Source organism: Garra rufa, chromosome 19, assembly GCF_049309525.1.
Source record: "Garra rufa chromosome 19, GarRuf1.0, whole genome shotgun sequence".
NCBI classification, from domain to species: Eukaryota; Metazoa; Chordata; class Actinopteri; order Cypriniformes; family Cyprinidae; genus Garra; species Garra rufa.
The window spans coordinates 11,493,261-11,508,790 of record NC_133379.1 but is presented as its reverse complement, the minus strand read 5'-3'; the positions used below and the strand labels follow the sequence as shown (position 1 = coordinate 11,508,790).

The 15,530-nt window shown below is 40.5% G+C and overlaps 1 protein-coding gene across 1 annotated transcript; it reads left to right on the top strand.

The window, feature by feature from the left end:
• The first annotated feature begins 2,202 nt into the window (after nucleotides 1–2,202).
• gpr185a (G protein-coupled receptor 185 a) lies at nucleotides 2,203–4,264 on the top strand. Its single transcript, XM_073824664.1, has one exon. The coding sequence runs from the start codon at nucleotides 2,203–2,205 to the stop codon at nucleotides 3,184–3,186; it is 984 nt and encodes a 327-aa protein (XP_073680765.1). The 3' UTR covers nucleotides 3,187–4,264.
• Nucleotides 4,265–15,530: the final 11,266 nt, after the last annotated feature.

Here is a 15,530-nt window from a genome sequence, read left to right as displayed (position 1 = left end):
AGAAGCTAACAAGCATCCGCCGCTGTCTGTGAACTGCCAACGCGTTATGAGCGGAATGACAAGCAAAGGCTGAACGCCGCACAGGTAGGAAACCTTGATGCTAATAAACGTAGAATTTTTTTTAAAAGGCAAATTAATAAGAATAAACACAACAACAGACGCAAGGCGCTCTATTCTTTTTCTCTCACGTCTTCATTCTCATCCCAAAAAAGACACGCTCGGCATGGGATGCTTTCCTCAGCCTCATCTATTCTTCATCTTCACTTGATGTGAGAGGGATGGAGAAACAAGCTCGTTCTGTGGTTGGTACCAGTGTTTCTTTGTGACAATGATTTACAGCATGAGATTTTGTAGGTAAGAGGCTCGATTATCACCTCAGAAGTGTTAGAAATGTCTGAATGAAGTATAGCTTCTCTTTTTTTTTTCCACGCAGCAGACGGCTAAAAATGGAAATTGTCTAAAAATAGCTCACTCCTATTTGGAATATGATATGAAATGTGTTAACAGATTTGTGACGGCTGTTAAAACCGGTTTGCGCTTGTTGTGTAGCCTGGTGTATTTTTTGGTCATTTTCGAGTCACGTTTATTTGTATTTATACAATATAGAGTTTTGTTCACATTAATAACAGTATTATTAATTGATTTTTGACTATAAAAAGCTCTTCAGTGGACAATTCACATTTTAGTGTCGGTTAAATGTTGGTTGTATACAGTTTAATAAGTTGCAAAGTGTCATTATTAAGCCCAATTTAGCTCTCATTTTGTTCCCATCTGATATGACGGTGCACTTAAATTGATGAAACTACTGAATTTTAAGTGTCTTTTAAACCCCAGCCGAGGGAGTCAAATGTGACAGTGGTGAGAAGCCAAAACATTCACAATCAATCAGTCAATCAGTCAATCAATCAATCATTTTAGTCTATCTAAAGTGGCAGTCAAAGGTTTACATAAAATAATTTAAGCAAAATATAAGGGATTATACAAAATGTTATTTCTATTTAGTACTGATTTGAATCAGATATTCCACATAAACGACATTTACATGTAGTCCACAAGAGAAAATAATAGTTGAGTCATAGTTCAAAAGTTTACATACGCTTGATTCTTAATACTGTGTTGTTACCTGAATGATCCACGGCTGTTTTTTTGTTTAGTGATAGTTGTTCATGAGTCCCCTGTTTGTTCTTAACAGATATATAGTCTTGTAGACATATATATATATAGAGACAAAATTCATGTTTAAAAGTTTACATACACTTGATTCTTAAACTACCTGCTGTTCTTCAGAAAAATCCTTCAGGTCCCACAGATTCTTTGGTTTTTCAGCATTTTTGTGTATTTGAACCCTTTCCAACAATTACTGTATGATTTTGAGATCCATCTTTTCACACGGAGGACAACTGAGGGACTCATATGCAACTATTACAGAAGGTTCAAACGCTCACTGATGCTCCAGAAGGAAACATGATGCATTAAGAGCAGAGGGGTGAAAACTTTTGAAAAGAATGAAGATGTGTAGGCTACATTTTTCTTATTTTGCCTAAATATATTTTTTTTCATTTAATACTGCCCTTTAGAAGCTACAGAAGATACTTGCATGTTTCCCAGAAGACAAAATAAGTTCAAATGACCCTGATCTTCAAGTTCCAAAAGTTTTCACCCCCGGCTCTTAAAGCATTGTTTTTCCTTCTGGAGCATCAGTGAGTGTTTGAACCTTCTGTAATAGTTGCAGATGAGTCCCTCAGTTGTCCTCAGTGTGAAAATATGGATCTCAAAGTCAAACAGTCATTGTTGGAAAGGGTTCAAATACACAAAAATGTTGAAAACATTTCAGGTCCCAAAGAATTTGGGCAGACAGCAGACAGTTTAACCGTCCAGGACAAACAAACAACAACTATCACTAAACAAAAAAAAAACAAAAAAACAGCTGTGGATCATTCAGATAACAGCACAGTATTAAGAATCAAGTGTATGTAAACTGTTGAACAGATTCAGTTTTTATAAACTCAACTATTATTTTCTCTTGTGGACTATATGTAAACATCTTTTATGTGAAGTATCTTAATCAGGTCAGTACTAAATAAAAAATAACATGCATTTTGTATGATCCCTGTATGACATTTTGCAGATTCTGCATGTACTCTTGTCTCTCTAACTCTTCTGTTTGTCTAATTTCCAGTGATTCACCCTCCTGCTGAAGCGATGAGTAACCTACTCCAAAACACTTCTTCTCTTTTAAATTGGGATGTACTTGAGGAAAGAAACACGTCGTCAGCCCCGTCCTGGGAGCTGGAGCCGGTGCTGGTGCCGCTAAACCTGTGGGACGTGCTGCTGTGCGTGACGGGCACGCTCATGTCCTGCGAGAACGCAGTTGTGATCGCTCTGATCGCCTACACGCCAACACTGAGAGCGCCTATGTTCGTCCTCATCGGGAGTCTAGCGTTTGCTGACCTCTTAGCCGGCCTGGGCCTGATCCTCAATTTCATTGTAACTTACATAGTCGATTCAGGATTTGTCACGCTGCTGTCGGCGGGACTCCTCATCACGGCCTTTTCGGCCTCTGTGCTCAACATCCTGGCGATCACCGTGGACCGTTACCTGTCGCTGTACAATGCGTTGACGTACCACACAGACCGCACAGTGATATTCACCTACATTATACTCATGTTGATGTGGGTCATCAGCATAGCGTTCGGTTTGCTCCCCGTCCTGGGCTGGAACTGCTTGGAGGACGAGAGCACCTGTAGCATCTGTCGACCGGTGAACAAAAACAACGCCGCAGCACTCGCCGTGTCCTTCCTCCTGGTCTTCGCTCTCATTCTGCAGCTGTACCTCCAGATCTGCAAGATCGCCTTCCGGCACGCTCAGCAGATCGCCGTGCAGCGTCAATTTATGACTACCTCGCACTCGTCTTCCACCACCAAAGGGGTCTCCACCCTTACCACCATCCTGGGCACTTTCGGATTCTGTTGGATCCCCCTCGCCATGTACTCACTGGTGGCGGACACCAGATCTCCTGTGATCTACACCTACATTACGTCTTTTCCGGCCATCTGCCACTCCATCATTAACCCCATGTTATATGCGTTCAGGAACCCTGAAATACTCCGATCTTTGAAGATTGCTTGTTGCGGGTGCATGCCTTACAGTTTCTCCATGAGACCCAGGACACCCAGCGATGTGTAGTGTCTTCAGATTAAAGCACAATGTTGGCGTTGGCCTCTCTGTAAAGCACATGGCACATATAATCCACATATTGTAAACCAGTGGAGTGAGTGAATGTTTTTTTATTTGGCCAATTTGGTAGCAATTCATATCTTTGTGTCCATGTTATACATGCAGTATGACATGTTACTGTAATTAAAGGCATAGATCACCTCCAAAATGAAAATGTTATGTTTATCTGCTTACCCCCAGGGCATCCAAGATGTAGGTGACTTTTTTGCTTCAGTAGAACACGAACAAAGATGTTTAACTCAAACCGTTGCTGTCTGTCAGTCATATAATTGCAGTCAATGGGAGCCACAGCTTTGAGAGTCAAAACATACACAGACAAAACCAAATTAAACCCTGCCTCTTGTGATGAAACATTGAGGTCTTAAGACACCAAACAATCGGTCTGTGCAAGAAACTGAACAGTACTGTATGATTTTTTTTTACCTCTGATCCCCCGCAATGTCCAACTATCCTGATCACAGATGGCTGCTCAAAATGGTAATTACTTGTGCTTATCCTGATTGTTGCAACCGATATAAAACTAAAAGATTATGTTTGCTTACACAAACTCATTCGGGATTGTTGACTTTTCACCGACTCCCAATTTTGAGCCTGATCGACTGAATTTATGGTTGCTTGTTCTTCGTCACACGCCGGCTGTTGTGATCACGCTCAGGACAGTTGGACATTGCGGTGGATTAAGATTTAAGATTAAGATTAAGACTTACTTTAACGGTAAGGGAAATGGTGATGGTAAAAAAATTAGTGGTACTCAACGTTCACATCAGAAATAATAGTTCACTAGTTCGCTTTTGCATATAATAAACAGCGTAAAAGTTAAGCGTGTTTGGCATGCTGTCCGGGAGAGGGCTCCGAGCTCGGTAGTCATTCCCGAGCCCGGGGCACTCCCCCTGCCCAGGGAGAGGGGTCCGAGCTCGGCATTTGGCCCGAACCCAATAGCGCTCCCCCCTAGCTGGAGGTGAAGAGAAATAAAAAGGGGGGGTGGGAGGGATGCTGGAATCAGAGATAGCTGAAGGTAGGACTGCTTGGTTATTTAAAGGGACTGTAGTAACTGGATAGGGAGAGTGATTGGATAGGGAGTGATTGCTGATGATGAATTGGCCGTGTTAATTATCTGCGCGAGCTCCTCCTGAAATTTGTTAATGAAACATCACAAGGTGAGACAAAGTACAACATTTTTGGTTTTTGCACTCCCTCGCAAAACTTTCACAGTCTCCCCTTTCATTGCTGTACGCTTGCACTACATTTGCGTTTGCTCTTAAAACATTTGTATCTGAAATATAACATGGTGGGAGTAAACTATTTCAGTGTTTTTGCATTCTTTCACAAGACTTTTGCATTCTCCCTCAAGATTTTTTTGTTACCATAAGAAACTTTGTACGCTCGCAATAATATAAGGTGCTTTCTCCTCTGAGAAACTCGCCTTTCAAAACTTTTGGTGCCTGCAATAATATATGAGGTTGGAGGAAAAACTGTATTTCTGTGTTTTTGCTTTCTCTCGCTAATCTTTTGCGTTCCCTCCAGAAATTTTGCATTTGCTTACAAGACTTTTGCACTCCCCTGAGAAACTGCACAAAACTTTTGTGACCAAAATAATATGAGGAGGGAACAAAAACACTAGAATTTCAATGAATTTGCATTCTCTCACTGCACTCCCCCAAGAAACTTTGAGCTATATGCAGTAATGTGTAGAATAAAATATGAAGTATAAAACTGTATTTCAATGTTTTTGTATTGTCTGTTTTTGTCGTTTCCCCCCCCCCCCCCCCCCCCAAAATGTTGCATTTTCGCACAAAAGTTTTCCACATCCCCAAGAAATTTTGCATTCACTTGCAAAAAATGTGCATTTCCCTGACAATCTTTGCATTTGTTTGCAAAACATTTAAAGGAACACTCCACTTTTTTTTTGGAAATAGGCTAATTCTCCAAATCCCCCGAGTTAATAAGTTGAGTTTTACCGTTTTGAAATCCATTCAGCCGTTCTCCTTTTCTGGCGATATCACTTTTAGCATAGCTTAGCATAGATCATTGAATCCTATTAGACCAATATAGCATCGCGTTCAAAATTGACCAATGAGTTTCAATATTTTTTCTATTTAAAACTTGACTCTTCTGTAGATATATCGTGTACTAATACCGGCGGAAAATGTAAAGCTGCGATTTTCTAGGCCGATAAGATTAGGAACTGCACTCCCATTCCGGCGTAATAGTCAAGGAAGTTTGCTGCCGTAATATGGCAGAAGCAGGTGCAGTAAAATCACGCAGTGCCTGAAATTAGTTCTCAGCTAGGTAACTTCCAATGTGACCGGCACTAAGTTTACGCTCCTTGTGCATGCAGTTGGTCACGTTGGATATGTTGACAGAAGAAAGCCTTTGGCCTTAGTCTTCGGCCTTATTACGGCAGCAAACTTCCTTGACTATTACGCCGGAATGGGAGAGTAGTTCCTAATCTTATCGGCCTAGAAAATCGCAGCTTTACATTTTCCGCCGGTATTAGTGCACGATATATCTACAGAAGAGTCAAGTTTTAAATAGGACAAATATCAAAACTCGTTGGTCATTTTTGAACGCGATGCTATTGGTCTAATAGGATTCAATGATCTATGCTAAGCTATGCTTAGTTGGAGAATGAGCCTATTTACAAAAAAGTGGAGTGTTCCTTTAAACAAGAAACTGTTCCTGTTTCCAGAAACTTGATAATATGACTTAGGAGGAAAATTTGGATTTCAGTGCTCTTGTGAGTGGCAAGTTTTTCATGTGAATGCATTAGTTTTGCAAGAGAGCACTTGAACTTGAAAGTTTCTTGGGGGAATGCAATGATTTTGTGTAAGATATATTTTTTCCATCACCATGTCCCCTTAGTGGCTTCATACTGACTGGCAACAAATAATCTACAAGTTGCTTCATACCACAGGTCAATTGTACTGTAAAGAATCTATAATGGTTAAAAGAAAATGTATAATTATGACTTATTGTACATGGCAAACAGTTCATTGCTGTTCAGTGTGTTTCAGCTTATATATGTTTCAGCACTCCCCTGTGACTCTACATGAAGCAAATACAAAAAATGAAAGGACGAATGTACAAATAATTATGATTGTTGTTTGTATGCCAGATATACAGGATGCCTACAGTACTGTACAATGACCCACAGTAAGCACAGTTACAGTATAACTACAATCTGCTGCTGTTTAATAATAGTAATTATGACATGTTGAGGCTAAATAATAATACCCAATACATGCAGAGATTTCCAAAACGGCAGTCAGTCTACAGAAATACCTCATTAATTCAGCAAAATACTAGAAACCATTCACAGAAAAACACCACTGCATTTCAGTTCAGTACTATCAAAAGACAGCATAATTACAAGCAGCTCCACCAAATAATTACACATTAAGTACATTACGTGTACATTATAATCAGAATGTGAGCACACAGTAACACGAAAACCAATGTAAAGTTCGACCTGCAATTTCTGTAGTGATGTTTGGTGGCATTGATATTAATGGATGTATTCAGTATTGCATTTCAATACAGATAATCAAATAGTAATGTGATGTCCAAATACAAATAACATCATAATCATTAAAAGGGTATATATATCCCTATAATTATCCAAATGTAGCATACACTTGGCATTGTTGTCTGTAAGCACTGTGGTATGCGTGCATTCTTTAATTTCCCCCCTTAAAGCCAGACACTGCAGGTGAATAGGGTAACAAAAATGAACTAATAGTTATAACCTTACTTACCCAGTTCAAATGAGGCATTATTTAATGAAATGTGTGCTAATTTGCATACATTTCTAATACAAAAACCTTAACACTGGATGAAGTCAGTTTAAAAATACTTGTTTATTATTATTTTTTTTTTTTGACATATTAGAGTCAAAAGTTTTTAGTTTAGTTTTTTGGGTATCTCATTTTGTCACAACATAATTCAGAAAAAAAACTTAAGATAAGATAAGACAGGAAACACTATATTTTTTTTTTGAAGAATAAAATGTTGTATAAAATTATGCAAACTATATATGAACAAATCCCTCTGTAAAAACCTTCAGGATATAGACAGGAATAAACATGTAAAGTTTGGTGTGTGTAAGTGCTACTGAAGTGGAGATTTATGGCTCAATGTAGGAGAAAAAACTCCACGGCCTTTAAAAATATGGATTGTAATTGAAATCTATTGACACAAATAAGATAAAGTGTTATAAAAGAAACACTTAACAGCCTTTTTTAATGTTTCCCCCCCCCAATAGTCTAAAAAAACACTAAAAAGCAAAAAGCCCAAAATCTCAAACTTGATAGAGGCATTAAAAAACAGCATTTTTCCCTCCAGTGTCTGCCCTTAATATGTTGACAGGTCTCTCAGTTATTTAAAACAAAATGTATTTCCACAGCTTGTTAATACAAATTTTTGCCATCAAACCAACCGCTGTACAAATATTCCATTGGTGTGCCTGATTGTGTATGTTCATGAACTCTAACAGCGGTTTATTTAGGATAGCAGAACATGTTCAATTTTTAGAGACGCATTATGTTTTGGTTTAAGTTCTCAACACTATTTCTAATATGCTGAAATATATTGACATGATCTTCCAGGTGTAATGTCACAACACTACTCCCTTACTGTACGAACAGACTACTCATTTTCTCTAGTACACTATTGATTGCTTTCGCATTTCATTGATGCTGACATCAATCGAATGACCTAAACGGTGTTGTGTGAATGTGTGGTTCAGTATGCCTTATCTGCACTTGCTTTAATGTGTTCACAATCATTTTATATTTATAAATGCAGCAGAAAATAGAGAAGAGCTGTGTTTGCCTTCATAGTGGTTTATTCAGTAGGACACTATGAAAACATCAATATCATCTACTAAAGGGTGTCATCCCGTGTAGTTTTGTTCACCCGAGACAAAATCTACTAGTGGAGGCAGCCAAAGAACCAAATTTGACATGTTGGATTTACTGAACTTGAATGAAACCACTGTTTTATTTTAAATATTAATGCCGGAATAAATGTTTGAATGTACTGTGCGTTCATTTGAGCAGCTGCAATTGTCTCAGTAAGACAAATGTTGGTCTTTATACACAAAGATGTCACATTACAGTTATTTTCTGTGTAACGTTTATATAGAAGTATATTTTTGTACTTGTTTAGAAAGTTGCACTTTTGTGTGTGTGTTTGAGCATTGAGATGGGTCTCATAAATAGCATTAGTCACTGATCTCTGCATTCACTCCAAAATCATGTTTTTTCATGTTTGGAATTTAATACTAGCCTACTGCTTACTGCACAAAGTTCTGACTGAGTGGTTCTCAACCATTTTGAATTCAAGGCCCCTTTTTGTCCAAGACAATATTCGAAGGACCTTTTACCTAAGCTGATGTGTATCTCTGATACTACAGTTGTAATGACAATAAACGCATTTAAAAATGATGTCAATGTAATGTTGTACTTGTTTGTTTCTTTCTTTTTTAGCGTTTCTTTAATTCACTTCCAGAACAAAAATTTACAGCTACTGTAGTCACCCCCTTGTCATCCAAGATCATCCAAGATTCATGTTTTTTTTTTCAGTTGTAAAGAAATTATGTTTTTTCAGGAAAACATTTCAGTATTTCGCTCCATATAATGCATATGTGTGGCGCTCAAAATGTAGTTTAAATGCAGCTTCAAATGGCTCTAAACGATCCCAGCCGAGGAAGAAGGGTCTTATCTAGTGAAACGATTGCTTATTTTTGAGACAAATTGACCATTTATATACTTTTTAACCTCAAATGCTCATCTTGTCTCATCTCTACGATGTGCACATCAATACAGTTGGAGTATGTCGAAAAACTCCCATCTCGTTTCTTCCCCAACTTCAAATTCATCCTTCATCGCTGCAGAGGGATTACAAAGTGAACATACAAAGAACATCAAACACCCTTTACCAAAAAAGGTAAAAAAGCATTGTAGAATGATTTTGAAGTTGAAGAAGAAAACGAGATGGGAGTTTTTCAACAATCCATCGCTCTCCATTGACTTTGTATTGCGGGAAGCGGACTCCTTGTCATTTCTGACTTATAACAAAAACAAGAACAATGTCTAAATGCTGCTATGAGACAAGGTGTACAGTAAACAAAATAAAAAAACTCATAACTACGTTTTTTATAAGTTGTTGACACAAAAAAACAAGTGTTTTAGTTGTCAGGGAATTTCACGTTGGGCCATTCAGTTTGATCATTTCTCCAACAAAAGAAAGGTAAGGAAAAGGAGCACAGACATAGACCAATAAATGTAGTGTCGCTGTTAAATTTCCCTCCAGCAGGCGTAGCTCTCAGAGTAATAAGACACGTTGCACCCTTCTTTTGTGTTCTTAAACACTTGTTTTTTTAGGTCAACAGCTTATAAAATCGTAGTTCTGTGTTTTTTAGCTTGTTTACTGTATACCTTGTCACATAGCAGCTTTTGGACATTGTTCTGATTTTTATTATAAGTCAGAAATGACAAGGAGGCAGCTTTCCGCAATACAAAATCAATGAAGAGCGTTGGTTTGTTTTCCCCCTCTGTGGGCGTGGCCTTCAGATTATGACGTGTGTCTCTATTCATAAATCTTCTACACAATTATACATCTGTGTTTTGCGTTTGTGAAAGGTATTTTATGAATATATTTTTTGGTAACACTTCAGAATAGGGAACACTTATTCACTATTAACTATGACTTTTTCCTCAATAAATTCCTAATTTGCTGCTTATTAATATTTAGTTAGGTAGTTTAGGTTGTCACAGTTCTGTCAGTTCATGTCTTTGGTTTCTCCCATTGTCTCCCCCTGTAGATCTGTGTGATTTGGTTTAGCCCTCGTTTGTCCCGATCCCCGTCACCTGTCTGTAATTATCAGTTCCCTTTATAAGTCTGTCTTTGAGTTCAGTGTATTGTCGGTCCTTAACGTTACGTGTTTGTGTGAGAAAGCCTTCTGTGTTCCTGCCCTGTTCCATTTGGAGTATTATATTAAAGAAACTGTCTACTTTGACTTTTTCCGAAAGGGACTGAGTCAAACCATCAAGAGGCAGCTGTCCGGGGAAGGTCCTCGAGAGAGCATCGCTGATTACATCGTGTGGGTGCTGGTGTCCAGCAGATCTTCGTTGGACAAGGAGGATGACACCAGCCCCACACCTGACCCAGAACCCAGCCCAACATCACCCCGACAAGCGGAGTTGCAGCCCAAGCCCACCGACGATGGAGAGCCAGAGCCGAGAGCGACAGAGCCAGAGCCGGACCCATCGGACCAGGTGCGAGAGCCGACTGCAACATCCGCGACAGTGGAGCATGACGTGGAGCAAGAGAGGGCAACAGAGAGCCCTGCCCACTGCACCACCACTGGGGGTGAGCTTGAGGACCATTCTGGGGACCTCATTGACTTTTCGTCTGAAATATCCATCTGTCCTGACTTCCCTATCAGCCCGGAATTCCCACCCGCCCACCCTCTGTCATCCACAGCCATGCCTGTGTGGCCGCCGCTGTCCCCTGACAGCCCCTCAGCTCATCCTCAGCCCAACACCTGTGCAGTGGGCTCGCCGCGGGGCTGCCAGTTTCCAACGGCGTCTCGGCTGGAGGATCCCTCAGCTCTGCCTCCAGCCTCCGCGTCCAGGATTCCGCCTCAGCCCTCCGACCCTGCGGTTCCACCACGGCTCTCGACGCCCTCCTCTCCACCGTCGCCCGTCGTTCCACCAGCTTCACCGGGCTCCATCGTCTTTCCGGCTCCGCCCTGGTCTGTCGTCACCCCATCGTCTCCTCCGGACTCTGCTCCTCCGGCTGTGCCTTGTCGCGCCGTCCCTCCGGCTCCTAGGGACTCCTCCTTCCTGCGGGCACAGTCTCCATCCTCTGTCGCTCCGGCTCCGCCGCGGAACTCCGGAACTCCGCCTCCGCCTCAGGCGCCAGAGCCGGTTTCACCTTGGCCCTCCGGATTCTCGGCGTCACCCCGGATCTACGGCTCTCCATCTCCACCTCGGGCTCCTCCTCCATCTGCTCCGCCTCTGTCGGTCGGTCCCATTGAGTCGGCGGTGCTTCCTCCACCATGGCTCCTCCCTCCGTCGGCTCCACCGTGGGCCGTCATCATGGCTGTGGTCTGGGTCCTGCTAACTTCCTCCTGCTTCAGGTCCTTCCTGTTTCTTCCCTGGCTCCTCCCACCATCGTCGCCCCCTTGGACTGTCCTGTTTGCCCCTCGGACTTTTGTTTTGGTCCCCCTCCTTAGGTGGCGTCCTCCGCCAAAACCCCCTCCATTATGGACTCCAGTTTTCTGTTTTTTCGCCCCTCTTTTCTGTTTTCTTTTTCTACGGCGCGAGGACGCGCCTATTCGGAGGGGGGCGTAATGTCACAGTTCAGTCAGTTCATGTCTTTGGTTTCTCCCATTGTCTCCCCCTGTAGATCTGTGTGATTTGGTTTAGCCCTCGTTTGTCCTGATCCCCGTCACCTGTCTGTAATTATCAGTTCCCTTTATAAGTCTGTCTTTGAGTTCAGTGTATGGTCGGTCCTTAACGTTACGTGTTTGTGTGAGAAAGCCTTCTGTGTTCCTGCCTGTTCTTGCCCTGTTCCATTTGGAGTATTATATTAAAGAAACTGTCTACTTTGACTTTCGTCTCGTCTCGTCTTGCACGCACCTCTGACATAGGTATTGGGTAGGATTAGGGATGTAGAATGATGCATTAATATGTGCTTAATTAGTACTAATAAATGGCTAATATTCTATTAATATGCATACTAATAAGCAACTAGTTAAGAAACCGTAAAATAAAGTGTTTTTTTGTGCACGTGAAGTTTTGCATGAATTTTTTTTTCGTGCACGTGAATTAGGTTGCATTAACGTGAATTGGGTTAAGAATGAGTGCAACCTGTCTTTTGCATGAATTATTAAGTCGAATCTGCTTCCATAAGGGTTCACTTTCAAAAAAAGTGTATAAATTGTCATTGTTTTTAGCACCATAGAAGTCCACTATATGGAGAGAAATCCTGAAATGTTTTCCTCAAAAAAACAATTTCTTTACCAATGCACTGTAAAAAACAATGTTTTGACTCAAGTTCAAATAATTTGTTACCCAGCTGTCTTAAAATTTTAAGTTGAATAAACTCAAATATCTAAGTTGTCTCTTAGTACAATTTAACATTTCAAGTTGACTGAACTTAAAATTTTAAGGCAGCCGGGTAACAAATTATTTGAACTTGACTCAACAAATTGCATTTATAGTGTGATTATGCAAGTATAAGACACTCATATTTTTTTGATTACGCTGCATGTTTGATGAGTCAAATATGGATATTGCTTCCAGTTCATTAGTCATGCTGAAAATTCTGGAGGAAGTTATTATTTTTCTAGCTTCAGCACACACACTTAAATGGAAACATCAGTGCTCTAAAAAAGGTACATATAAATGCACTCAAGAGTGAATGGCCCAATGTGACTCATTGACGTCGGGTAAACAGGTAGTGTGCATCTGTTGTTTGTCAGGGGTCTCCTCTCAGCATCCACTCTGCTTCGCAATGAGTCACTAGAGAGCTGGCGGAGATATAAGGGACAGATGGAGCCTCGCTGATGGAGAGGGACAGTGACGTCATAGCCTAGGAGGGAAGCTGGAGATATAAACAAGATCCTGCCTGTCCCACCCTCTCTCACGTCTGACTGCTAATTTAGCATGTCGCTGATAAAAATACATGGGGTCACTTCAAAGACAGTGCATTCTACATGGTCTGCCCTGTCTTATTCAAAGTTATACATATCTGTGACGTTCTGTGGCATGAGATCTCATGATTTCAAGAGTTGTCAGACCAAATGCTAGTAGTTTTACAATCTATAAATGTGCCTAAGCATGTGTTTTAGGAGTGGTCTGTCATGTGCAGGTTAACTAGATTAGGATGGAATGATTTATCACATGAAAATTTGCTTTGTTAAAGCACAGCTGACATCATGCAGTGAGGCACCAGATGGCCGCATAGCCGTGGTGTCTTGGCTACCGTGGGAGCAAAATATTACTTTAGAAAAATAGAATTCAGAATTGTGTTCAAAGCATGCATTTTGCTTTTGTGTTCTTGTGGCTTAAATGCAGTGAATAGAGATACAACATACATTGGAATAAACACATAAAATTGAGAATGTTTACAAAATGTTAATTCGTTTACTAAAACAGGAGGAATCATACAAAAAGCATGTTATTTTTTATTTAGTACTGACCTGAATAAGATATTTCACATAAAAGACCTTTACATATAGTCCACAAGAGAAAATAATATTTGAATTTATAAAAATGACCCCGTTGATTCTTAATACTGTGTTGTTACCTGAATGATCAACAGCTGTGTTTGTTTGTTTAGTGATAGTTGTTCATAAGTCCCTTGTTTGTCCTGAACAGTTAAACTGTATAGCTGTTGGATATAGATCTAACTGTAAAACGATCGAGTAAGTGTTTATATGGTCCAGCAGGGAACTCTGGTGCTCAAAGTCCTCCATATTTTAATTTAAAATCTTAGGGATTAAGAAAATGACTGGAAAATTGACTGACAAATACAGGTTGCGGTCTTTAGTGTCTTTGTTAGTGTGCCCGCCTCCCATGCCAGTTGAAATTGGTTTAAATATCACTTAGGGCTTATATTGTGGTGCCGTGACCCGGATAGGAGTAGGTGTAACAGTGGTTTGTCAGTAAGAGCTAAACCTCACTTCCCTGGCCTTAAAACGCATACCAATGAGGAATGTTATGCTATGGTCTTTAGTATCCTTTTTAGCACACCTGCTTTGAATGCCAGTTGATACCAGTTCAAATCACTTTTTTAAATAGGACATATATATTTTGAAGGAACTGATGCGAGTATATAGCCTCTTACTGAAACATGTAGTAGAAAACCCATGAAAGATTTATGTTATTTATAAAAAAACACATTGTTATATACACATTTTGGAAAATGGGGGCAAAAATATTTGATCTCCTGTTGATTTTGTACGTTTGCCCACTGACAAAGAAAAACGGAGTGTGAGTGCTCCTAATCTCAGTTTGTTACCTGTATAAAAGACACCAGTCCACAGAAGCAATCAATCAATCAGGTTCCAAACTCTCCACCATGGCCAAGACCAAAGAGCTGTCCAAAGATGTCAGGGACTGGATTGTAGACCTACACAAGGCTTGAATGGGCTACAAGACCATCCCCAAGCAGCTTGGTAAGAAGGTGACAATAGTTGGTGAAATTTTTTGCAAATGGAAGAAACGCAAAATAACTGTCAATCTCCCTCTGTCTGGCACTCCATGCAAGATCTCACCTCGTGGAGTTTCAATGATCATGAGAACGGTGAGGAATCAGCCCAGAACTACACTCGAGGATCTTGTCAAAGATCTCAAGGCAGCTGGGACCATAGTCACCAAGAAAACAACTGGTAACACACTACGCCGTGAAGGACTGAAATACTGCAGTGTCCACAAAGTCCCCCTGCTCAAGAAAGCACATGTCCTGTACATGTGAAGTTTGCCAATGAACATCTATATGATTCAGAGAACTGGGTGTTGTGGTCAGATGAGACCAAAATCAAGCTCTTTAGCCTCAACTCAACTCGCCGTGTTTGGAGGAGGAGGAAATGCTGCCTATGACCCCAAGAACACCATCCCCACCGTCAAACATGGAGGTGGAAACATTATGCTTTGGGGGTGTTTTTCTGCTAAGGGGACAGGACAACCACACTGCATCAAAGGGATGATGAATGGGGCCATGTATCTTCAAATCTTGAGTGAGAACCTCCTTCTCTCAGCCAGGGTATTGAAAATGGGTCGTGGATAGGTATTCCAGCATGACAATGATCCAAAACACACGGCTAAGTTAACAAAGGAGTGACAAGAAGAAGCACATTAATCCCATAGAAAATCTGTGGGGGGAGCTGAAGGTTCGAGTTGCCAAATGTCAGCTGCAAAACCTTATTGACTGCAAAGAGGATTGGGACAAAATCCCTCCTGAGATGTGTGCAAACCTAGTGGCCAACTACAAGAAACGTCTGAGCTCTGTGATTGAGCTCTGAGGGTTTTGCCACCAAGTACTAAGTCATGTTTTGCAACTCATCAAAATGCAAATTAATTTATGACTGTTATTTTGTTGTTATTCTGTCTCTTACTGTTCAAATAAACCTACCATTAAAATTATAGACTGATCATTTCTTTGTCAGTAGGCAAATGTACAAATCAGCAGAGGATCAAATAACAATTTTCCCTCATCGGAATTTGGATATTGGATTCTACATTCAATATCCAAATTCCGATTAAATGCATCAAGCATTGTGG

Coding starts and splice junctions, on each gene's coding strand:
- gpr185a (XM_073824664.1), top strand. CDS start 2,203: ATGAGTAACCTACTCCAAAACACTTCTTCTCTTTTAAATTGGGATGTA.